The 26471-nt window shown below is 36.0% G+C and overlaps 1 protein-coding gene across 1 annotated transcript in view; it reads left to right on the top strand.

Moving 5' to 3' along the window:
* Positions 1-18861, top strand: part of LOC125239305 (monocarboxylate transporter 13-like) — a 125821-nt gene extending 106960 nt beyond the window's left edge. The window contains 2 exon segments of the mRNA XM_048146848.1: positions 17410-17959; positions 17962-18861. Coding sequence (XP_048002805.1) covers positions 17410-17959; positions 17962-18605 — 1194 coding nt within the window. The 3' untranslated portion in view covers positions 18606-18861.
* The last annotated feature ends 7610 nt before the right edge of the window (positions 18862-26471 follow it).

Here is a 26471-nt window from a genome sequence, read left to right on the forward strand (position 1 = left end):
GTTTGTGTCTATCCTGTGCTGTGTTGGATGTTGCATGATTTGTGTTAGAAGGAAGGTCTTGACATGATGTTAGTGGTAAACGTTATTGATTATAATGTAAAGTAGTATCCATTTAAAAATTTTTTTTAAACACTAAAAAGATACATAATAATTTGATTTGTTCCTTCGTCCGAATCGACAGGACAAGTTTCATTATCTGTTACCATAATGCCCTAATAATAATTCTTAACCGGTTACAAATAATACATAAAAAATATTATGACAGTATTAAGTTGACTTTTATGAAAAAAAAAAAGCCGGTAAAAATTAGACCACCGGTATTCTAATTTAATATGAACCGGTTACATTTCAGTCGCTTTTTGAAAAAAAAAAAAAAAACTACTGCTACCTTTGAAAATATCATACCAGTTGTCGAATAGCCTTTTTGTGTTGCTTTAACAACTAATCAAATACATCTACATCTAATCTATGTTGCTGTTTTAACAATTTATCTCGAAAATTAGATTTTTCGGTTTTTTTTTTTTAATTATACCTTCTCACGTCTATGGCATGTATTAAAGTTAAACGTTAAACATAATTATCCATAAGATTTACAAAACTATGCGTGGTCAATGTCGGTTGAGTTTACTAAGAACAGGTACAAAAATGTTTAGTTAAATTCTTTATTTGAATAAATAAAGTACATTCCTTTTTACTTCTCACGAGAGAAAATCGCTTTAATATTATTTTAACAATTAATATTTACGTACTAACCACACAGGGCACTGATTTTCAATATCGAGCGCTCGACTTCGCCAAAAATTAGTGAAAAACGACGTCTTACTACTTTTTGACTTGTTTTGAAAATCAAGCGTTAAATTTTATGATTATAGTGGTATTTATCACTACTTATCTTAATATTAGTATCATTTAAGGTCATTACGGGTAAGTGTGTCATAAGGCTAAGTGTGTCTGGCCTTCACATTTGACCTTTTATCTAATTGTCACGGGTGTTTTTTGCGAGTTCATACTTTTGCTACTTGCTACTCACAATTAGTGGTAAGAGCATTTTCAGTATTTGGGACCCCCCAATTAGCGTAAGTTGTTAACAAAAATTAACTCACTGTCAGTTTTGTGACGATAATTAAGCATGAAATTTCTATAAAAATATTGTTTTTGTGTTAATTACTTTAAACAATAATCTACATTCAGAATGTAAAAAAATTTTTTTTAAACAGATTTTATGTTTAATTGTCGTCACAAAACTGACAGCGAGTTGATTTTTGTTAACAACTTACGCTAATTGGGGTGTTCCAAATTCTGAAAATGCCCGTAAACATATGAACTTTCAATAAATACTGATCATTGGTTTAAACGGGCAAAATGTGAAGGTTAGACATATTGACTCATTATGCCTTATCCGTATTCGATAGTATTGGACAATGGACAGTATTGAATGTACCACGCGAATTCAAGCGCTCAAAGTAAAAAGTGTCCAAACTAGAATCATGCTGCTTTACTAACTTTCTCAATAATCACTTTTCTAACACCAGAGAGTAAAGTCGAAATGGGGGTAAATGTCAAATAAAACATCATATCGTGAAAACAGCCTTAAGTCTTAATCAAATGAAAGACAGACAATATATGTGTACAATATATGTGTGTGTGGCAATATGTATTTTTTTGTTTTTTATTTAAGTTAGTGTATATATATAATTATGTTGCTATGCCCTCTCAGGGTTCATGTTGAGACTATATTATACTTAGCCTAAGATCATTATGTGTACACATGAATTGCAATAAAGCATTGAATATATAACTGTATTTCGGCATACATATAACTGTTTGTATGAGATTTTTGAGCCTTAGGCACTGGTCTCACCAAAAGCGAGAAAGCGATGAGCTATCGGCGTTAACGAACAAATGATATTCGCTCTCGTGTAAATAAAAGAGAAAAGCGAGCGATTTATAGTTCAAGATAAAAAAAGTAAAAAACAACATAATTATTTTTCAAACACATTAAAAAAAACCGGAGCTGGGTCTCGAACCTGAGATCACAGAAATGCAAGTCAAATACTCTAACCCCTAAGCCAAAAAACGAGGTGCCGCCCGGCTCAAAATATTGAATCATATTCCGATATGGTTACTTGGCAATGTAATTAATTATTATCTCACTAGATGGCACTTTTAAACATTGAAAACAGCGCCATCTGTAAATAACTCGAAAACTAAGAGGTACCAGCGACGATCATTATATCTTCCCTATTCAATATATCTTTGGTGACGAACTGTAACTCGCTCGCGCTATCATCTCGTCTCTTTTATTCACACGGGAGCGACTATCTTTTGTTCCTTTCTATCGACAATAGCTCATCGCTTACTCGCTTTTGGTGAGACCAGTGCCTTAGTTGAATTACTACCCTACCCTACCCTAGGTACACCGTAGGTAGGTAGTGACGATATATATATTACAATATATATATCGTCACTACTTTAAAAAAATCTCGTATCTCATGCTTCTACTCAAAGTTAAAAAGCAGTAAGTCTATATGCATTCCATACATACTTACTACAATTTTCTTTTAATTGACAGACGAAGATACAAGTTTTTTTAAAAGTAGTGACGATATGTTTCACGACATGAATATTTGACATTGACACTTACTCTCTGTTAACACAAAAGGACGGTAGTTTCATTTTCAAAGCCACTAAAATATATGCTAATACATAAGCGGTTAGAGTGTGACTATGGTAATACAATAAACGTATTAATTTATTAATAATTTAGTTAGGAAAGTGATTAATTGACTGATGAGTAGAATAACGGTATCTAATACCGGTATTTAATTGGTTGTGGCTTATGAATCTTTATAATACAGCAGAGCTTGGAACCGGTATTGAAATAACAGGTATTAAGTTTTTATTATAGGACATTCTTACACAGATTGACTGAGTCCCACGGTAAGCTCAGGAAGGCTTGTGTTATGGGCACTCAGACAACAATATTCGAACCCGGGACCGCGGCGTAGCAGGCAGGGTCACTACCGACTAGGCCAAACCGGTCGTCAGTTAAAATAACGTCAGACAGTTAAAATAACGTTATAAAATCGTTATATTATTCCGTTAATTAAGTATCTACCGGTTAAATAATAGAAAGCATTTTTGTTATTGCGCTCTTCTTATCATTATGAAGAAGGAACGGATTTTTGTGATTTGCTGGAAACGATATAATGTATTAGGTTACTCTCGATTTTCCAATACTCGGTTGAACTCGTCATTACCTGTACGCCATAGAGATATCCATTTTATCTTGTTCTATCTCGTTTAAATTTTAACCACTTATTAAATTTAGCGACCATACCCAGTTAGTCGCAATAGTGGGTGCGTTCAGATATGTCGGAAGGGCAGGCCGAAGCCGCATAGCTGCGTTCGTCCCGTTGCGCGAACTGTCAAATCGTATGGGTTGTCATGGAAACACACTTGTAATACAAGGCTTGTACCTTTCGAGAAACGGGCCCCAGGTCTCGCCGGAAGATCAGCGCTCCCTAGGGGTCAGCATTTACGCTGAGGCGGGACCATTTCGTGGTAAACCTGACATATTTTATTTTCTTATCTTATTTTTTTTTGTAATTATGAATTACTTATGTAAATAATTTATATGTTTACCATGAATAAACTATTGAATCTGAATCTGAATCTTAGTTTTGGTTATGGTCATTAACAAGACATATAGTAGAAATCATTTTTACCGTTAACTGAAGAGAAAAACAACATACTGGTGAAATCAACATCCTTTTCTGGGTGAATATGTACGATACCCGTTTGAAATGTCTTCGAGCTTTGTATTGCGGTAAAATTATCAAACCATTTACCTATTTACTTTTTAATTTCAGTTTCTATCAAGGACCATTTAATACTAGACTGATATAGCCCATACAAAAAAGCGTACCCCTGAAAAAAGCTTAGTTATTGCTTTAAAACTAGATGGCGTTGTTTCGTAACCCGGGAGTGGAAAAAAACATATTTTCACACATATGTTTACTTGTTTTTATATTATACTATGAATAACTATCAAAAAACTTTATTTTAATATCAAAATATTGGCTCAAAACATAATTTTTACAAATTATATTTTTTGGTCGGCCTCGACGTAGTTGTGATCGCTTCGCTGGCTAAGTTTGTTCGCATGTTGTCTAACTATTGCCAAATAAAATGACTAGATGACGTTGGTGGACTAGGAAAATGTCACATCCGTTTCGTTGTTCATTAATATAATATACTTAGTGATAATAAACCTATATGTTGAGCTCAAATACGTTCAACAAAACGCAATCATTGTGCCAACAGATGTGACATCCAGTGACATCCATGTCACATCACAAATGTCATTGTATGATTTATTGAATATTCATAATATATGGATATTAAATATTTTAGAATCGCAGCAGCAATGCGAGTAGAGATACAGAATTAATAACTGTATAAATTAATAATTGTATGACCAATGACCTCATACATAAAATTACCAGTTTAGGTGACAGAAGGCGAATCCAATTTGTAAACATTAAATTTAATGTGCTAAGGAAAAGAATCTTTCCGATTTTCAACGGGACACGGCTGAAGGGGCGAGCTGGTTTCGACTGCGCCCATGCATCTCAATTGTCCAGAAAGTTCATTCGAAGATCATTTTGCTTATAATAATCTGAGTAATCACAGTGAATGGTTTGACAGTATTTCAGCTAACATGTAGAGAGACTTGCTAGCTTCGTCGGTCAGGCTTCATCTTGGACACAACGCCGATAGTTAGGCCGCCAGGTGTGGCACTTTGGATTACGTTTTTATAATAAATTAATGATAGTTTGTATTGTTTTGGTAATATATTTTCTACTCGTATACTATACTCGTTTGGTACTCGTATAAACCTAAACTGAGATAATAAATGAATAAAAGGAAATAATTAGTGAAACTCTGATATAAGTAATTATTAATGAGACTAAATGCGTTTTCACATTATCCGATCCGATATCGGATGTAGGACTGATACCCCATACATTACAGGCGCTATCTTGGATTTTTTCCATTTAAATCCTTCCGACATCCGATATCGGATCGGATAATGTGAAAACGGACTAAGACAATAGATACCTTGTTAGTGTTATATACCTATGCCTATGTATATCCCACCAAAAACATTCTGTAAAAAATAGCCGTCTCGATGGAGCTGCTTGTTTATCTCTAAAAAGTAATGAAATCTACATAAAGTTCCTTACTGCGATTTCTTTATTATTATAGTTAACTAGCCTTTGCCCGCGGCTTCGCTCGCGTTAAATTCGAAAATCTCTCCACAAACTTCCATCCTCCATTCTAAGGAAGTGGGGGGATATAAAAAGAGACAAAAAGTAGCCTATGTCACTTTCCATCCAGTCAACTATCTCCACTTAAAAAATCACGTCAATACGTCGCTCCGTTTTGCCGTGAAAGATGGACAAACAAACAGACACACACACTTGACACACTTTCCCATTTATAATATTAGTATGGATGTTGTGTGACTTGGCCGTTGAAGTGTAGCGGTGCTGGCGACAGATTGGTGCAATGGTGTCATGGAGCACCTGGTTATAAACTTCTTTATACCCTTGTGTATAAAGAAGTTTATAAGTTTCATATTCGATGGTCCGAGCTAAGGTTCGTAAAGCCATGAAGCCGAGCTGATAATCACTGACGCTAAACGCCGATCGAAACGCAGTCTGAAGTGGGTGATAAACGTACGATACGAGCAGGTATGCGTACTTATGGCTCGACCACCTTTTTCGATTGTGTGTCACCGTAAGTACGCGTAAAAACCGCTGCGCATAGTAGTCGACCATCCAACGCGTACTTGCTCGTACGCCTATCACCCACTTGACGTCGCGCCAACACTTTATGGAAAAACCGGCCAAGAGCGTGTCGGGCCACGCTCAGTGTAGGGTTCCGTAGTTTTCCGTATTTTTCTCAAAAACTACTGAACCTATCAAGTTCAAAACAATTTTCCTAGAAAGTCTTTATAAAGTTCTACTTTTGTGATTTTTTTCATATTTTTTAAACATATGGTTCAAAAGTTAGAGGGGGGGACGCACTTTTTTTTACTTTAGGAGCGATTATTTCCGAAAATATTAATATTATCAAAAAACGATCTTAGTAAACCCTTACTCATTTTTAAATACCTATCCAACAATATATCACACGTTGGGGTTGGAATGAAAAAAAATATCAGCCCCCACTTTACATGTAGGGGGGGTACCCTAATAAAACATTTTTTTCCATTTTTTATTTTTGCACTTTGTTGGCGTGATTGATATACATATTGGTACCAAATTTCAGCTTTCTAGTGCTTACGGTTACTGAGATTATCCGCGGACGGACGGACGGACGGACGGACGGACGGACGGACGGACGGACGGACGGACGGACAGACAGACATGGCGAAACTATAAGGGTTCCTAGTTGACTACGGAACCCTAAAAAGCGGGTTTTCGACAACTAAGTACCAATAAGATTTTAGACATTCAAAAATCTTCAATAATACTCAACTGTTTCGGTCGCACTCGTTCAAATATAGGATAGGATTGGTATGAGCGAGACGGTCAGGAGATTGATTGTCAACATGATATCTATCATAAACACCGTTCGAAATGGCCTCATTAAAATCTAAATTTTAAATATATTGAAAGTAATATTACTAATCATTGACGTCACGCTCAAAATGAAAGAGATAGAAAATTTGACAGTATGGTACTCTTTTGCATGATTGTCATAATTCAAAATAAGAACGATGGTTTGCGTTGTAAACAGGGACTGAAACATGACACGGGCCCCTAGCGTCATCTATATACTTTTCACTGTATCACTTGTAATGCCGTTGAACTACCGCGTGCGTATTTTAAAAAAAAACGACATTTTTATTCAAATGACACTCTTAGTGACATCTAGTGACATAGATTTACGGCTGCCAACGGGGTACGGTATTTAGTAAGGACTCTGCTGGTCCTTTATAATCGTCCTTGGTTTCTATTGAAGTTTTATGAAATAAAAACCGGTTTATTGACCGAGCGTTTGTTGCTAACCCAGTTTCTTTTTAGATTACAATAAAGTTCTCAAACCTCAAGAAACCTGTGTTACCAGTATTTCTATAACCGGTTCCGAGCCTTTCTGCAATACCGGTAAAGAATTAAATATCGGCCTTGATAAAAAAGAGGAGCAAAAGAGTCGTAAGTTTCAGAGACCAAAAAGAAATAATAACTGCTTTGGAGCTTAGGCTTTGCTTAACCCTTAATTAAGAAAAAAAAATGTAACAATCAGAGGCAAAGGTTTCATAATAGGCTAGTTTCCTATACTTAGAATACCTCTAAAATATTTTATGCAGTGCACGAAATAGGCTACTTGCCTCCTAGTCAAATCAGCTTCTTTTTAAGAACTGTCAAAACGAATTTGGACGACTTGCTAATTTGGATTTATATTAAATCGAATTGAGTGACGTCACGGTCAACTCAATTACTTTATATATTTCTACCTGACTTATTAAATAGAAATTGGATTTAAAAATAAGTTCTGTCCATGTTTTTCTTATAATTATCCGATGCTTTATTTCGTGCATGGTATAATATATTTTATTTTAACTACAGTCAAGTTCCCTATAAAGCACCACATAATTAGAAGACAAATATGGACAGTAGTTATGTTTAAACATAATTTATATTGAATAAGTCAAAGAGAAAGATATAAAGTAAATGAATTGACCGTGACGTCTCTCCTCAGTATTTCATAGTAATTCCATATTAGCAAATCGTTTTGACAGTTCATAAAAAGAAGTTGATTTGACTAGTAGGAAACTAGCCTTTTTTATATGTATGACTGCGAAATCAAAGGTGTTGTTTCGTATATTTTAACAGTTTTGTTTTCTTGAATGATTAATCGTTGATTTATCCCCTTATTCAGAAACGTACTCTAAAGTTATCAAGCCGATAAAGTTCGTTTGTCCTTTTCTATCACACCAATACGTCGGAAAGGGACAAACGAACTTTACCGGCGTGATAAGTTATCGCCATCTCGCCATCAGCTATTTATCTCGCCATCAAACGTTACTGTTTGGCGAGGATTCCTGTAAACTGTTAATTATAAGTTTATTTTTTGTGAATAATAAAATAAAAAAAATAAAAAAAAAGTTTAGAGTACGTTTATGAATAAGAGGGTTAGATTATAATTATTATAAAATAACTTTAAGTAGCTTTGTAGATAAATTGAAATGGCAATGAAAGTAAATTTCGTTTATTATTTCGTAATTAACATTTGTTACTTACAATTAGCCCTTTAGCTTTGTTTAGTTTAAATAAGTTCATTTCCATTGCTTACGTTTCTCTTCAAGTATATTTAATTTTTTTTGAATATTTTTTTATCGTCTTTCCAGGACATTCTCTTCGAAGAAGAAGAGCCAGTGGAGAGCTTCCATCTCTCTCCCACGCAAGAAGAAGAAGAGAACGGACACGTCGACAAACTAGCCAAAGAAAACTCTACCCCTCGCCTGAACCAACATACTTCACCCTCCTCTCAGAACTTACGTCAGAACATGTCCAAAAGAAAACTGTCTTACACCAAACCTATTCCCAAAACTGCTTACAGCTCAGCCTCTATGGCTTTAGACCGAGACGCCTCCAAACTGGGGTCAGTTGAAACGTTCGGACGCAGACTCAGCACAGCGGGGCCCAAACGAAACATGTCGACTTCAAGTTTCGCGTACGTACACACGCCCTTCCACGGATCAACTTTATCCGCCTTCGATCAACCGAACGAATTCGCTTCGCAATTCTCTTTAAAATCTGTCACCGATAGCGTCGCTGAAGTTGCTTATTGCTGCTTTTGCTGCAAAAAAAGAAGGATAAAGAACCTAATAAATTCTTCGATATAAGTCTCCTTAGCGATCCTACATACCTAATAATTCTTATATCAAGCAGTACTGTAGCTATATCATGCACTAACTTTATAATTCTCCTACCATCCCACGCGGCGAACATAGGTTTTCCAAAGCGAGAGGTGCGTATCTACTTAGCACTGTCTCCGCTTTAGATTTAGTAGGCAGGATCGGTGGTTCGGCGCTCTGCGATTTGAATCTAATACCTAAAACATTTTATTTCGTTGGCGGTTTATTTTTCTCAGGTATAACTCTAGCTACGATACCGTTTTTAGAGTCCTACGTAGCTATAAGCGTAGTTTGCGCACTATTTGGTTTAGCGTCAGGTGTCAATAATGCTACAACTACTTTAGTTATGGCGGAAATCTTAGGTGTAGACAGACTAATGTCTACTTATGGTATAAGTTTGTTCGTTAACGGTATACTACAGTTGATAGGGCCTCCTATATGCGGACTTTGGTTTGAGGCAGATGGTAACTATATGCATATGTTTTTGACTTTTGGGTTGATATATACGGCCGGAGCGGCTTTGTGGATTTTAATGCCTTTCGTTAATAGGAGGAAGAAGAGATTGGTGGAGCAAAAAGTGCAGGTTTAAAAAACTATAAGGTACAGTGGGGCAAATGTAACTACTCCATTTTTTCCATGTTTTACAGTGTTTGCATTATTAAATAGAGTGTCCACCGGTTATATCTGGTAGGCGTGTTCAGTGGATACATGTAGAACTCAACATCGTAGTGTAATAATGGAAAAAATGGATCAGTTACAATTGCCCCACAGTCGAGTTTTGCCCCGCTGTACCTTAGCTAATATCAAATTATAAGCGGTCTTTATATAATGGCCCCAAAATTTTAGTGAATGTGTGTATGAAATTCGAGGCAAAGACTAGTGAATAGTAGAGACGGTAATCGCCATTTGATTTCTCGGTATGGGCATTTTCAAAAATTGGGACTCAATATTAGTGAAAGTCGTTAACAAAAATTAACTCGATGTCAGTTTTGTGACGACAATTAAGCATGAAATTTCAATAAAAATATTGGTTTTGTGTTAATTACGTAAACTATAAGCAATAATCTACATTCATAACATGAAAAAAAGTTGGTTTTTAGACAAATTTTATTCTTAATTGTCGTCACAAAACTGACATCGAGTTAATTTTTGTTAACAGCTGTCGCTAATTTTGGGTCCCAATTTCTGAAAATGCCCATATACAACATTGTAGATGGCACCACCTATGTAGGTGAAATAGTTAATCATAGGCCTCCTTTTGCGTAGTCGGTTAAAAAAGATTGAGTGACGGTGTTAAGCAGATGTTAAATAGTATCCTGAACTTCTATGATTTTTTATTTATTTTTTGTTACTATGAATATGACCAGGTTTATACTATTCACTTGTCAGCTTTGCCCAAATTTCAGGGATTTGAAAATATAAACCCAATTTACTCGTATACCTTATAGAATTTATTTTTGTATATAAATGTACGTTTAAGCGTAGACAGAGAAATAACAAGACCAAAGAAAGCGAAAAAAGTCTTACATTTCAATAAGGGACCATAAAGTACGATTCATACCGAACGGACGTAGTCAACGCGCATTTTATTTAATTAAAATTTTGAAAAACTCCCGACATAGTGGACCGATTGTCATGAAACATGGCTAAGAACACTCCCGACTAATTCAGATTTCAAACAAAAAAAACTCAATCCAAATCGGTTCATCCGTTCGGGAGCTACGAAGCCACAGACAGACACACACAGACAAACAGACAGACACGTCAAACTTCCCCGTTGTTTTTGCGTCGTGGGTTAAAAATAGGAAATATTGAAAATGCGCTTCGACGCGACTCGATTCCAGTCGGCTGGTGGGAGTGTCATCTAGTTCAGTCAAAATCTACATTATTTTACAGCTTAGCAAAAATAGAAAAATGAAACAATTTTTTTTATCACAGCAACGCTTACTTTTCTCATACGGAAGTGTCAAAATAGTTGCCACATGCAAAGCTGTTTACATTGACATTTTTTTTTATCCCAACATTATTTTTTAATCAAAATAGTTTTTTGACGGTGGCGCTGTATACGACTTTGTAAGTCTTATTATTCTTTTGTCTATGGTAAAAGTTATAGATAATAAAAAAAAGTTACCTTACACGAGGCTTCCGGTAGAAAAGCTTTTTTATTTAATTAATTATAGTTATATTAATGTCACATTGTACAAGATAGGTTATTTATATTTAGTGAAATTAAACCTATGAATCCGGACAGATATGTTATTAGGCGTCATCCATATATTACGTCACAGTGTAAGGGGGAGGGGGGGGTCATACTAAATGTGACAATCCCTGTTAAAGGGATACAAAAAAGCGTGACATAGGGGGGGGAGGGGTCCAAAAACCTGAAATTTGGTGTGACGTAATATGTGGATGATCCCTTATACACAATGACTATAGAAAAATCGATTACATTTAATTTTATTTGTCACGTTCACAGAACTTAATTTAGATAGAAGAAACAAATTCATATATTTGTATAGGGGCCGAGCGTGTCAAATTTTGTACTGAAGTTGATTCTTGCCTGTAATTTTAAATATGTCTCAGGCTCTTGATTGTTCATAATTTTTGTGTTGTTGCAATTGAATATCACGTAACGAGGCATTTTTTATGTTTTGGTTGACTTCAACTTGCAAAAATTGACGCCCGAAAGCTGCAAGCTGCGAGTAAAGACGGACAACTCAGTGGATTTCACTGAGTTCATTTGACACGCTAAGTAGATACGTTTGCTTGATCTATGGTATATATGACATCTGTGGTCACGTTATTTAGGAAAACACTATTGTAACTACTGTAACTAGAATTAATATGCGTTCAAAATCAAAAGAACTAAATTGACTCGAGATTCGAACCCCGGCTTGCACCAATGAGTTTTTTTGGAATTTATGTGCGAAATGTCATTTGATATTTGTCAGTCGCTTTTCGGTGAAGGAAAACATCGTGAGGAAACCGGACTAATTCCAATAAGGTCTAGTTTACCCTTCGGGTTTTAAGGTCAGATGGCAGTCGCTTTTGTAAAAACTAGTGCCTACGCTAAATCTTAGTTGTCAATGTGGACCCCAGGCTCCCATGAGTCGTAGTAAATTCTGGGATAACGCAAGGATGACCTGTCAATTTAGTTCGCCTAATTTTGGAGCCAAGTTTAGGGGCTCCGAATTCCTACCAATCAAAGTTCTATACCAAACATTTCCACACAACATTTTATGATTAGATGGTCAATCAAATCTTTGCACTGAAAAAAGGCGCGAAATTCAAATTATGGACGGGAATTATACCTTCGCCCCAACATTTTCAATCAACAATCAGCTAGCTTTTTCCCACAGATTCGTTCGCGTCAGAAAGAGACAAAAAATAGCCTATGTCACTCTCCATCCCTTCAACCACAGAACTAAATCAAGATAGAAGGAAAATGCTCGGCGATTAACAGCGAAACCGAGCGTGTAACGTTTTGTGTCGAGCCTATGACGTCACGAGTGTACTTTAGTGATGGGAACGTTGTCGCCGCGTAACCTATTCGATCGATTGTGGAGGTTGCTTGCGGGATGCCCGCCGAAGTTAAAAATATCGGATGTTCATCTTCGTTGTGAAATGAAGTAAGTATATACCTGTATTCGTGTGATGACAAACAATTCACTAGTAGGTATATAATTTGCCTAAGGCCAGGAACAAAGATTTTAGTAGGTAGATATTAATACTAGTTAATATTTCGTAATATTTTTAAGAAAATCGACCATGTTCTCACTTCATTATCCTCATGTTATTTGTTACAACTTTTAGTAATATGTATATCAATATAATTAACCATTAACACATTTTTAGAGTTATTTTTATTCATAATAAATATAGAGCGTATTATGTTTGTATTTGTTTTTCTGCCGACCACAAATTCAACGTTAATACCGTAACTGTAACCTATTTTAAAGTTAAATTTACTTTTCACTCGTACTTTATAAATGTATAGTTTCATAACAATATAAAAACATAATTATAATTTCCACTGCTTCGCAAAATCGATTTAAATCGAATAAGGAAATCGCAGCATACATGACGATATAGTTCCGTGGTGCACCACTATTCTTAAGTTCGACGTGAGTTCGACGGACAAAATAACAAATCTACCTTCACTTTGTCTCGACAGTTTGAATAGCCTATTTTTATATCGCTTGTTTTAAACGCACGCCAAGTCGGACTCGTCAAATTAAAGCCGCAATGGAAAACTAGTTTGACGGCCGTACGTCAGCTAATGTTTTGATGATAAAAATAGGAAAATCGTGTTTTTTATTTAATAAAAAATATTTTAGGACAAATGGTACTTACCGATGATAGGAAACACTTTGTTTAACACTCTTGCTTTTATTGGTGGTGTTTGAACAGTTAATTATCGAATACCGACCCATTTTGTATTTTTCACTGTATGTCACTCGCGGGCAGCGGTCGGGAACAGACTGACTTGCGCGGCGAACAATGTCGCTCGCTATTTAACTTTTCCGCACGCGAAGTAGATACACTTTTTCCTTCTATCTTGATTTAGTTCTGTGCTTTTATTCTCAAAATAACGTGACAATGCAATATTATGGTATCATGGAGCTGATCTGCTGATGGATCAGAAAGGTGGTCATAGCAACTCTGTTATGAAACGTCGTATCCCCATCGAGTAAGGGGTTTTTAGAAACGTTTCGGAGAGCAGTAGATGACTGTTGAAAGAAAGGTACAGTCGGTGATAAAAGCTTGTGCCCAAAATGAAATTTATTTTGTACCAAGATTCGGTTGACCATTTATAATAGTACATTACATCAGAGGCCGGGAAAATGAGGATTTCCGGCCAAGTGGGTATATACGGCCGAGCGAGCGTGCGAGCGAGGCCGGATAGGGATACGAGGCCGGGAATCCGTTTTCACGCCGAGGCATGTATAGTGCTTTTCTCAAACATACAATGAAATAAAAAAAAATGCTCTAAAGGACAATATTTTATTAAAAAAAAGTTACTTTGCAGGCCTAGGCCTAAAAAATAATATGAAATCCCTTTACAGTCCTCTCGAGTTGTTGCGCCCAAAAAGCGATACTTCCCAGCCCATTTTAAGGAACGTAAAGACAATATTTCATTGCATGTTTGAGAAAATTTATTTTATAAATTTAATATTGGTGAGTATCCACCACGAGTTAATAGTAAAGACTGTCGATTTTTACACAAAGTAACTTACAATTATGAAACTTTAGGTTAAATTAAACTTTTATTATCACATTGACAGTCTTTTCTATTAGTTCATTTTTAGTTTTAAGTTAGCATAATTATAATTCTTTGAATTTATTATTTTTTTAATCGAATTTATAATTTTTTTTCTTGCCATCTTTTGATATTGAAATCGCGCAAAATTAATTATTATGAGTACTTATTTTGATATGCGTGATTTATATTTTTATATACCTTTTTATGCATTATATACTATCATTCCTTTATTATTTAGCATTTAAAAAAATATTTTTACAACGATAAAATATTTTGTTATTATGAAGCAAACATACTCTTTTTGACTTTTTAATTGAAAAAAAAAATGGAGTCTATATACGTCCCACACGAAGCTATAGCAGTTCCATAGCTCCGTCCCTCTCTCAACCTAAACTGAACGGCTTTAGCACTTCATGGTAGCCCCCCAGGTCTCTCACGTGTGAGAGGGCTCGGGCTGTAGCCCACGCTAGCCCAATGCGGATTGGGGACTTCACTTACAATTATACACGATAAAAAAAATTAAGTTACAGGGCATTCCACTTAATTAAACTAGTTAATATTGGTACAAATTATATGTTCTATCTAAATTTATATTTGCAGTACAGATGGTGTTTTTTTACGCACTAGTGCGAGAAGTGGTTCATTATATGTCAGGTCGCATCTGTACTGAAAAACGTCGTACGATACACGCGCGAAAGGAAATTCATAACTCGTGTCGATTTAAAACACTCTCTTCGGTCGTGTTTTAATTTATCGCCACTCGTTTCGAACTTTCCTTTTGACGCACTTGTATCGTAATGTAAAAGCTCATGGTAAGTGTTTTGAAAAGATGTACGACATGGTTAAAAACAGCACTAAAAAAACTGTGTCAAATCTGTGTTTTATTGTTAGTATGTAAACCATAGAATAATAAGGGCCAGTTGCATCAAACTGTGTCAAATCTGTGTTTTATTGTTAGTATGTAAACCATAGAAGAATAAGGGCCAGTTGCATCAACCACATTATTTGACTGACACATCATCGTCACTCAGCAGACGTCTATGGAGCTTCCGATACAATAAAATTTAACGAACGCTTTAACGGTGACAGACGGTTTGTTGCAACCGGCCCTAAGCAAGGGAAGAGCTGTAACCCCATACGTCAGTTAAACAGAATACTGATTAATACTATTATAATATTATCTAAAAATTGATGAGCATTTGACTCTTCGTTCGTCGCGACATCTATTGACAAGTATCAGTACAGATAATTTACGCTATTGACGTGTGATTGAAGCGTGGATGACGCTAGATGTCACTACAAATAAATCGCATTTACTGATGTATGGAGATACAACTCTTCCCTTATTTATTCCTCTATGCCGAAGGTTAGGTAAAAAAACCTACGCTTGTGAAATATGTAAAACACTTCAACCCCATTTGTGTTTTGTTTTTAATAAAAATGTACCAAAATAATGGCACTTCCTTAGTTTTTGAAATATAGAGGTAATTCATGTGATATGACTGCTGTTTTTGGCCTGTTATCATATTTAGTTAGCGGAAATTGTATTTTGTACATAATAAAATATGTATTTTTAAAAGTGGTTTCCTTTAAATATTTGAACCTTTTCCTCCCGTGTCAAAAAATGGAGTAGACGCCAAAAATGTCGACTAAAGAGAAGCAAATATAAAATTTCGCTGACAGCAAGAAAATCTATTTGACAAGGCCTGCCACTTAAGCGGCAACCCACACTCAGGCGACGCATGTCTTAAGACGCGGAACGGACGACGTCGCCGTCCGAGGGCGCATTTTGTATAGGAAGGACGCGCAAGGGACGTCGATTGGGGGCGCGTCTTACGTCCTTCCTATACAAAATGTACTGAGGATTACACTCGTGTGGCGAGACGCTAACGTTCGTTCCGCGTCTCAGGCACATGCGTCGCCTGTGTGTGGATAGTCCCTAAGGCTGGCGTCCACTAGGCTCGCCGAATCGAATCGCAAAATACGCCTTCTACACATTACATTACACATACACATACACTACATTACAGTATATTTACTATGAACGGTGAATTCGATACGACGCGTCGCCAATGGACACAGTTTCATAGTTAAACTAGAAGGCGAATTATGTCGTAAGATATATACAGGTTAATTGTTATAATTAAGAAAATATAGATACTAGGGAACCTTAATGACGAAATAAAACTTAATAAAATCTCAATTTATCAAGAAAATCTTTGTAACAAAATAGGAATTAATAAAAACAAATTTAACTTTTTTCTTAATTTTTGTACAAACTTTTCGAGAACTGCTGAGTTGCACTTTAAGGCCACAGATAATAGACACATCAACGTCAGGCAGAAGAAGTATATGGAAAACCCATACAAAAAATTTGCGGACGCCAAATCGACGACAACAACGTATAGGGTACAATCTGCAGTTATTTTTTCAGTAAATTGCACCTTATACACAACGTACAAGGTGCTATCTGCTACAAAAAGATATTGCAGACTTCGCCTTGTACGCTGTTGTCGTCGAAATTCGAGAGTCTGTTCGGAAAGTCAAGAGTCGCGAAATGTATGGGATTTAATACATTCCATGAATCTTGACTTTCCGAACAGACTAACGGACGGTGTGATGCAACGGACCCTTAGTATTTTGTAGGCTCTTATGGTGTTTCTACACTGTCAGTACGAGTAACATTGTGTGTCATGAACAACGTAAAAGGCGCTCGCAGGTTCAAAGGTTAGATGGAATCTAGCACAGTAACCCTACTAGTAATTCAATAATAGTAGGCACCTATCTATCATATTATTTTATACTAGTTTTTGCTCACGGCTTGGGTCGCGTTAGAAAGAGACAAAAAGTTGCCTATGTCACTCTCCATCTCTTCGACTATTTCCACTAAAAAAATCACGTCAATTCGTAGCTCCGTTTTGCCGTGAAAGGCGGACAAGCAAACAGACACACATACTTTCCCATTTATAATATTAGTAAGTAATTAAGTATTAGTAAGTATTATACAGAACTTATTTTGGCTCAGTTAGCGCAGATACAGTGTAAAAACGGTCTTGGAAGACTTTCCCTCGATTGCAATTTAATGAAAATTGGCGTTTAAAGATTTTGGAATAACATAGTGTTTTAGCGTAACAGCACGGGATAATATACCCTGTATCTTAGTGTTTACAGAGAATCTCTTACACAACACTTATGACATTAATTTTAATTTCAGCTGGAACCGTTCATAGAAGAAGAGCTTCCCGATATTGAAGACGCGGAGCATCCCAAAGTCCTCGTGACGAGTGAAGCCAACACGCCCTCTGGCGGAGACCGCCTCATCAACGGCTCACCCCCCACATACCCCTCCCACAATAATCTCGACGAGAAGAACTTCTACCGCTCCGCCAGCGCCGCACTTGTAAACAAAGAACATGAAAGGTACAGAAAGATCTCCGCCCCTGCAGCATCCAAACACGGTCTACAACATATCTCTAGCAAGGTCTCCACTATGCCTAGCAACCCGTCTTTGCTGGACTCAGTACCCGAAGGCAAAGCTAGCAGAGTCAACTCCACAGACGCGTTCGGCAGAAAGTTAACTATACCTAAAACACCCAAGCGAAGTCCGTCTACTTCGTCCTTCCAATATATGTCTACCCCCTTCCATGGCTCAACGCTATCCGCGTTTGAGAAGCCCAGTGAATTCGCCAGTCAATTCAGCCTCAAATCTGTCACAGAAAGCTTGGCTCCTATAACGTATTGCTGCGGCTGCAAAAAGAAAGAAGACTCAAGAAGGAACCTAGCAAATACTTTGATTTACAATTATTGAAAGACCCTATATATCTAGTTATATTATTCTCCAATTGTACTAACGCTATTTCGTATACTAACTTTATTATTCTTGTGCCCTCGTACGCTAAAGAATGCGGGTTCGATAAGAGTTTAGGTGCGTATTTATTGTCAATTATTTCAGCGTTAGATTTAGCGGGTCGTATCGGAGGGTCAGCCATTTCCGATGTAGTTTCCACACCTAAGCGATATTTCTTTATATTCGGGCTGTTGCTATCTGGTCTAAGTTTAGCAGTATTGCCTTTATTTACAAGCTATGCAGCTATAAGTGTCTTCTGTTCTATTTTCGGGTTAGCTTCAGGGATAAACACTGGGGTTACCGCGTTAGTGATGACTGAGATGCTGGGGACAGAGCGTTTGATGTCTTCTTACGGTATAAGTTTGTTTATAAATGGTATACTTCAGTTGGTAGGGCCGCCTATATGCGGCATCTGGTTTGAGTACACGCAGTCCTATAAGTCTCTGTTTGTGACTTTAGGGTTGATTCTGGTGGGGGGAGGGTCCCTGTGGGGGTTCGTACCGATTATAAATAATAGTAGAAGAAAGCATCAGATGCGGGTGGAGGCGGGAATGAAAGCGTAGTGTTTTTGAAAGGTTTCGTTTTCTTGAAGTCTTGATTTTGATGAAGTCGATGTACTTAAATTGCCTCACTTGAATTGAATTTAATTCGTCCGCTGGACAAATCGAATTTATTTACCTAAGGTCTTTTTGGTATATTTGCTGGATTTATTACATTTTTATACTGTAAACTTTTCTCAGAAATAGGCACTGTCCCACCGCGAGCTAGTAAACTATGAGCTATCGGCTATAAAAACGAACAAAAGATAATCACTCCCGCGTAAATAAAAGAGACACGGCGATGTTTTTAGTTACTCGCCCAGCGGTGAGCTATCAATATCGCCGTGTCTCTTTTATTTACACGAGAGTGATTATCTTTTAACACTTTAAGTTCTCGCGCTTTGTACACATATTTAAAGAGTCGAACGCGATTAATTAACATTATTTTTACCTTTTTTCCCAACGTTTCGGCCAGGTTGCACTACGGCCAGTGCAACCTGGCCGAAACGTTGGGAAAAAAGGTAAAAATAATGTTAATTTGTTCGTTTTTGATTATCTTTTGTTCGTTTTTATAGCGGATAGCTCATAGGTTACTAGCTCGCGGTGGGACCAGTGCCATAGTCATGTAACAAGCAAAAGTGACAGCGATATTCATAAATTCGCTGCAAACTTAGCTTGGTATTGACTCTAAGTATTCATACTTACCCTATATGGAAATAAAATTTCCTGTAGGTATACGTATAACGAAATGGGGCGATTTTTAGTTTATTGCAGTTTTTTTAATCGAAAATTACTTAATTTTTTGTCCCAAATTGGGTTAATTCAAATTTTATCAATAGGCTAGTTTCCTATACTTAAAATAATTAAAATATTCTATGCAGTGCACGAAATAAAGCTCCACATAATTAGAAGAAATGCATGGACAGTAGTTATGTTTAAACATAATTTATATTTAATAAGTCAAAGAGAAAGATATAAAGTAAATGAATTGACCGTGACGTCACTCAGTATTTCATAGTAATTCCATATTAGCAAATCGTTTTGACAGTTCATAAAAAGAAGCTGATTTGACTAGTAGGAAACTAGCCTATTGACAACTAATAACCTAACCACAAAATTAAAATTTTGAAAAAACCCCCGACCGCGACATAGTGGACCGATTTTCATAAAACATGGCTAAGAACACTCCCGACCAACTCGGCTTTCAAACAAAAAAAAACTAAACCGAAATCGGTTCATCCGTTCGGGAGCTACGACGCTACAGACAGACATACACACAGACAGACAGACACACACACAGACAGACACGTCAAACTTATAAAACCCCGACGTTTTTGCGTCGGATGTTAAAAACTACAGCAAAATAAAAATTGCCTCAAAACAAGAAAGCATTGCTTAAGAATGCTCGAAAATAAACAAAGTTTAGTTTTTACATCTCTTTTGGATTCCCATGGAAGAGAAAAGATGTGTAAGACAAATTAACAATTTGAGTTTTTATCGTCAGGTGGATATCGTCGGGTGGTCCAGTGGTAATGACGTTAGCCGCGTAAGCTGAAGACCCGGGTTAGATTCTCGGCTCGGCCACCAGTGGGCCTTGTCGTTTTTTCTTTCGTGTATGATATCTATCTCAATTTATAATTTATGTATATAGTAGTGTGACTACTTGAAAAAGAACAAATCAAAAAATATTCAATACAATATTTTGATTTGTTCCCTAGTCGTATAGATGGCAGCACCATCTCTCTCGCTATACCGTAATCCTGCAATTTTTATTCTTTTCTTTCAATCCTTCACTGTTTTCATAAAACTTTGTAGAAAGTCGTGGAATGTATTGGACCCCATACAGTGCACGACTCTTTTCTTTCCGGACAGACTCTATACCTAGCGGTGTAGACTTCAGTTATCTATATTTAAATTATTATGAGACAACAGCTTAAGACAGTTTACTTTCGATAACATTCTTAAGCAATAGCTGTTTAAAATATTTAGATACATTTTTATAACAATTATACCGGATTCTTCCCTTGTATATTGTATTTAATAATTAGGCGTATTTTAAAATATTAATGTTATAATCGTTATTCATTACCAAACGCTTAATATGTCAATTGGATACCAGTGCCGTTTCGAAGAATTTATATTAAAACTCGCTTGAAATGATTCTGAAAGAAACACGGCATAAACGCGCTTTAGGCGTAAGACGTAAGACGCGCCCCAAACGACGCGGCGCGCGCCTCAAGCGACGCGGCGCAGACGTCCTTTCCGCGTCTTAAGACGAGCGTCGCCTGAGTGTAGATAGTCCCTTACACTGGAGTGACTATCTATATTTAATAATAAAACAACCATTGATAATGACTAATAACTTGTATATTTACTACGCGGAAACCGTATTAAAAGTGAACTTTTTAAGCGGGTTTTAATGTATATATTATTATATTATCATGTACTTTTGTATATTCAGGAATTCCATTGCAATAATATATATCTTATGTCGATACGGTCTTTAAGGCCTTTTTATAGTTAAAACATCGCCAGTTTTTTCGTACTTAATTAAATCGTTTAGAATTGACAACGTAAGAACATATTTAGGACATTATTAGTAGGCCCTACTCGCGATCGCTGTTTTTAAGAACAGTTCCATTAATTTCTATACATTTTGATCATGCCGCGCGACGCGCCGCTTGCCAAAATGTATAGGCTTGTATGAATCTGTTCAGCGCGCGTCCTGGCTACGGCCTTAGTAAGTTTTCACCTTATCCGATCCGATATCGGATGTAGGAAGAATTTCAAAGACAAAAATCAAAGATGGGCGGCTTAAATGTATGGGATATCGGTCCTACATCCGATATCGGATTGGATAATGTGAAAACGAACTTAGAAGGGTTTCAAATAATTTATTATTACACAGTCTTGAATAATGAGTTACAAATAAAAATAAAATGTTCTCCTTTCGAAGTTAATTCCAAAATGGTGAAAACAGATCAATGTCTATTACTAAACTCTGTCAGTAAATAAGAACAAAGAAAACTATATGCATCCTTTTTTTAGGGTGCTAGAGAAAAGGATACCTATAGTTTTCTTTGTTCTTATTTACTGACAGACTTGTTTGACAGAGTATAAAATAAAATTGGCGGTGTTTAACTGTTAAAAACCTATTTAAAACTCATATATGCCTTACTATACCTATTATAGGTGAATAGTGATTCCATAACATAGTATTATTTTATAACAGTAGCATAAGATTTTCATATTAGTTCGTAATTTTCTTTATCATTATTTCATTTTTTGCAAATTTATGTACAAAATAGATAGGAAAATCCCCAAGTTCCTAATACCTAAGCTACGTTTAATATGTAGACTTGTTTATTTCGTCAATAGGGTAATAGTGCTAGTTTCCATCCAGGTCTAGTTTTCGTCCACTTGACGAAATTGAAACATTTTAAATCCGATTTTTTTACTTTAACACACTTATTGCAATCCTTATTACATACATACATACATACATACAATCACGCCTGTTTCCCAGAGGGGTAGGCAGAGATCACGGATTTCCATTTACTACGATCCTGACAAACCACTTTCGCTTCACACACTTTCATAACGTTTCTCATACACGCTCGTCGGTTTCGAGTACTTCTGACCTGGCCTTTTGCAATATTTCCCCGATTTGGTTGAGAAAAGTTCGCCTAGGTCTTCCACTTCCAACTGACCCTTCCACTCTTTTTTCAATCCTTATTGTTTAAACTAAACAATATATGTGAGTGTGTTTAGTAAAACGTCCCATTTTTATCGGTTACCAGTGTTACCATTAAGGCGAGATTTACTTGTATCTGTAGATATGTGAATAAACTGACAAAGCGGCTTTATAGCAATCGACAAAGTGGGACGTTTTCCCGTGCACACTCACTTATACTTGAAGAAATTATGTTTCGCAAGTAGCATATTTAAAAAAATGAATTTCCTGTGTGGACAAAAACTAGAGTATGTGGACAGAAATTAGTACAACGAACTTAATTGACACGGTCCTTTTATAGTGTCTCTCATTATTTTGATTGTCAACAAGATCAAAATATTGTTTCCTAATAGTTATTTGTTATACAAGGGGGCAAAGTTGTATTTTAACGCCGAGTGTGGAATTGAAAAACGAGCAAGTGAAAGGATTCTATAGTTGAACCACGAGCGAAGCGAGTGGTTCGAGAATAGAATCCTGAACTTGCGAACACAAAACTTTTCCCCTCACTATAGCGAGGAAACTACAACGCAAAAAATGCGTTTATCACTGCTTCCAGTAGTTCCACAGGTGGTAAATCATCTTTATTACTAGATTCACCTACTTTTATCAATTTTAAAGCAGTTAATTTGACTTTATTCAAGGTCAAATTACTTTACCCACTAGTGGATAAAATGCGTTTTTACCAGCTGGTATTAAAGGACAAAACACGTGTTTCCGAGCTAGTGAGGGGAAAAAAACAAAATCTGTTTGTGCCTCAAAATGCAAATCTCTTTAAAATGTTGTTTTTTTTTAGTGTCAATGACAATACAATACAATACAATAGTTTATTGATAACGCCAAGTTATATGTCAGTTGATGTCAGGTATAAACATTTGATTATAATTGTTTAAAAATACATTGGACATTACATTAATGACTATCGTGAACTTTGTATAACATTGCATATTACGCCTAACGTTTCATGGCCTAGCGGTAAGAGCGTGCGACTTTCAATCCGGTGGTCGCGGGTTCGAACCCTGGCTCGTACCAATGAGTTTTTCGGAACTTATGTGCGAAATGTCATTTGATATTTGCCAGTCGCTTTTCGGTGAAGGAAAACATCGTGAGGAAACCGGACTAATTCCAATAAGGCCTAGTTACCCTTCGGGTTGGAAGGTCAGATGGCATTCGCTTTAGTAAATAACTAGTGCTTACGCCAAATCTTGGGATTAGTTGTCAAAAGCGGACCCGAGGCTCCCATGAGCCGTGGCAAATGCCGGGATAACGCAAAGAGGATGATTTTGCATAAATACTGTTTTGTTTTTTTTTATTTGGAACCTTTTTTTAATCAGAAAAAGTTCAAAATTAATTTTGGATTAAGGATTGAGGTGGAAAATAAGTGTAAATTTATGTCACCTTTCCCATTACGGGCATTACGACAATAATATACCTATGATTGATAGCCATAGCCAGTTGCTTACCAAACATTCATTTAATTTTCTTAAAGTGGCGAGAAAAGAATTGAATTGAACATCGAGTATAGTACCTCTATCTGTATGTTTCAGTATAATATATTATGTAGGTAGTCATGAGAGTGAACAAGATAGCATAAGGCTATGTAGATCCTTAAAACCTTCTGGCAATTGTTTTTCCTTTTTCGAATCAAGCAATGTTAGGCTTGATATGCAATATTGAGTAAGTTTAAGGGCCGATACAGAAGGACTCAACTGCAACTTATATGCAGTTCCCATAAGATTTGCAGTAGTTGCTATATCGGCCCTATAGTACGTAGTTTTATTACTTGATGAAGGCGTAGCTTGCATTTAGTTGTAGCAATTTATTAATTTAGGTGCTCCTTAGTGTACTTTAGTTTAACTATCTTTATTAATCAGAAATATTACAAATTCTATGAGAAAAATCAGTGGGGGTAATACTTATGGTGGTTTGTGGCCACAGATTTTTTTAACAGTGACAAATAATGTAAAAAAAAATTACTAGCAGAAATGTATACGAACGATGCTATTAAGCTTAAAATAAATTTTAAACTGGAAAAATACTGTCCTGGTTGAGACTTGAACTCACGGCTTTCTAAACTTCGTCATAGCATAGATTAAATATAAGAATCATACCATCCCATACATTAAAATGCGACCGCCTAAGAACGCGCATACAACATCACACATAGATGGCGCCACAAAAAAGAATGTCTTGTAACTTTCGATTATACTTGTAGATGGCGTTAAGTGTCACTTTTGACATAGATTTATGGCTCGAAAGTGACACAACGCCAATCTACAAATAATCGGTGGCAACAAGGCAATATTTTGTGGCGCGATCTATGTTTGGTGTAGTGTATGCGCGTTCTTAGGCGGCCGCATTTTAATATATGGGATGGCATGATCTTCTTATATGTATTTAATCTATGGTCATAGTCAAACAACCAAATGAGTTGACGTTTCACACAAGACCGTTTTTTAGGGTTCCGTAGTCAACTAGGAACCCTTATAATTTCGCCATGTCTGTCTGTCCGTCCGTCCGTCCGTCCGTCCGTCCGTCCGTCCGTCCGTCCGTCCGTCCGCGGATAATCTCAGTAACTGTATGCACTAGAAAGCTGAAATTTGGTACCAATATGTATATCAATCACGCCAACAAAGTGCAAAAATAAAAAATTTAAAAAAATGTTTTATTAGGGTACCCCCTACATGTAAAGTGGGGGCGGATATTTTTTTTCATTTCAACCCCAACGTGTGATATATTGTTGGATAGGTATTTAAAAATGAAGACGGGTTTACTAAGATCGTTTTTTAATAATATCAATATTTTCGGAAATAATCGCTTCTAAAGGAAAAAAAAGTGCGTCCCCCCCCTCTAACTTTTGAACCCTATGTTCAAAAAATATGAAAAAAATCACAATAGTAGATCTTTATAAAAACTTTCTAGGAAAATTATTTTGAACTTGATAGGTTCAGTAGTTTTTGAGAAAAATACGGAAAACTACGGAACCCTACACTGAGCGTGGCCCGACACGCTCTTGGCCGGTTTTTGCACTAATAACATTATTTAATATTTTTTCTATATGTCGCCTCTAACCTCTTTTAAAGTTAAATATCTACTTAAGTTATTATTTAAGAATTCTTATTAAAATCGGGTAATTTTATTTTAGCTTCCATAGCCTTTAAATTTAAGTGTAAGTATTTTAATTTTACGCGTATTGACCCAAGTATGCATATCGTCACTACTTTAAAAAAAAACTTGTATCTTCGTCTGTCAATGAAAAGAAAATTGTAGTAAGTATGTATGGAATGCATATAGACTTACTGCGTTTTAACTTTGAGAAGCAGCATGAGATACGAGATTTTTTCAAAGTAGTGACTATATATGAGATGTATTTCTTCCTAATATATCGAAACACTAAAGTAATCGTTTCAAAACAAAGTATAATTTCGTTATAAAAAAAAATTACCACAATAATAGTATTAAAGAAATTATAAGTTTAGTATCTACTGTAAGAGAAGTATCGACGTGAATTTGTACTTTAATGAATATTTTTAAATTTTAAAAAACTTGTATCTTCGTCTGTCAATGAAAAGAAAATTGTAGTAAGTATGTATGGAATGCATATAGACTTACTGCGTTTTAACTTTGAGGAGCAGCATGAGATACGAGATTTTTTCAAAGTAGTGACTATATATGAGATGTATTTTCTTCCTAATATATCGAAACACTAAAGTAATCGTTTCAAAACAAAGTATAATTTCGTTATAAAAAAAATTACCACAATAATAGTATTAAAGAAATTAATAAGTTTAGTATCTACTGTAAGAGAAGTATCGACGTGAATTTGTACTTTAATGAATATTTTTAAATTTTTGTATTACAATATCGTTTAATTTATAACTCATTTACCTCTGAAGTGTATTAGAGTCATATTTAATACATAATTATGTAAAATAAATTATTTTTATTGTGACACCTGGTTTTATTTTTGAGAATTTTTATCTATTCCTTAAATTCAGCGGTCTCTAAACCTCTGTCTCTAGAATCTGGCGGCTACCCACAAATATTTCAAAAACTAGCTATTGACATAGATTATGATTTTGTTGTAGCAACAATATAATATGTCACTACTAGTATCCAATCGGTAGTTTTCGAGATATTTTCTGGTAGGCGCACTTGCT

This window comes from Leguminivora glycinivorella, chromosome 25 (genome assembly GCF_023078275.1).
Source record: "Leguminivora glycinivorella isolate SPB_JAAS2020 chromosome 25, LegGlyc_1.1, whole genome shotgun sequence".
NCBI lineage: Eukaryota > Metazoa > Arthropoda > Insecta > Lepidoptera > Tortricidae > Leguminivora > Leguminivora glycinivorella.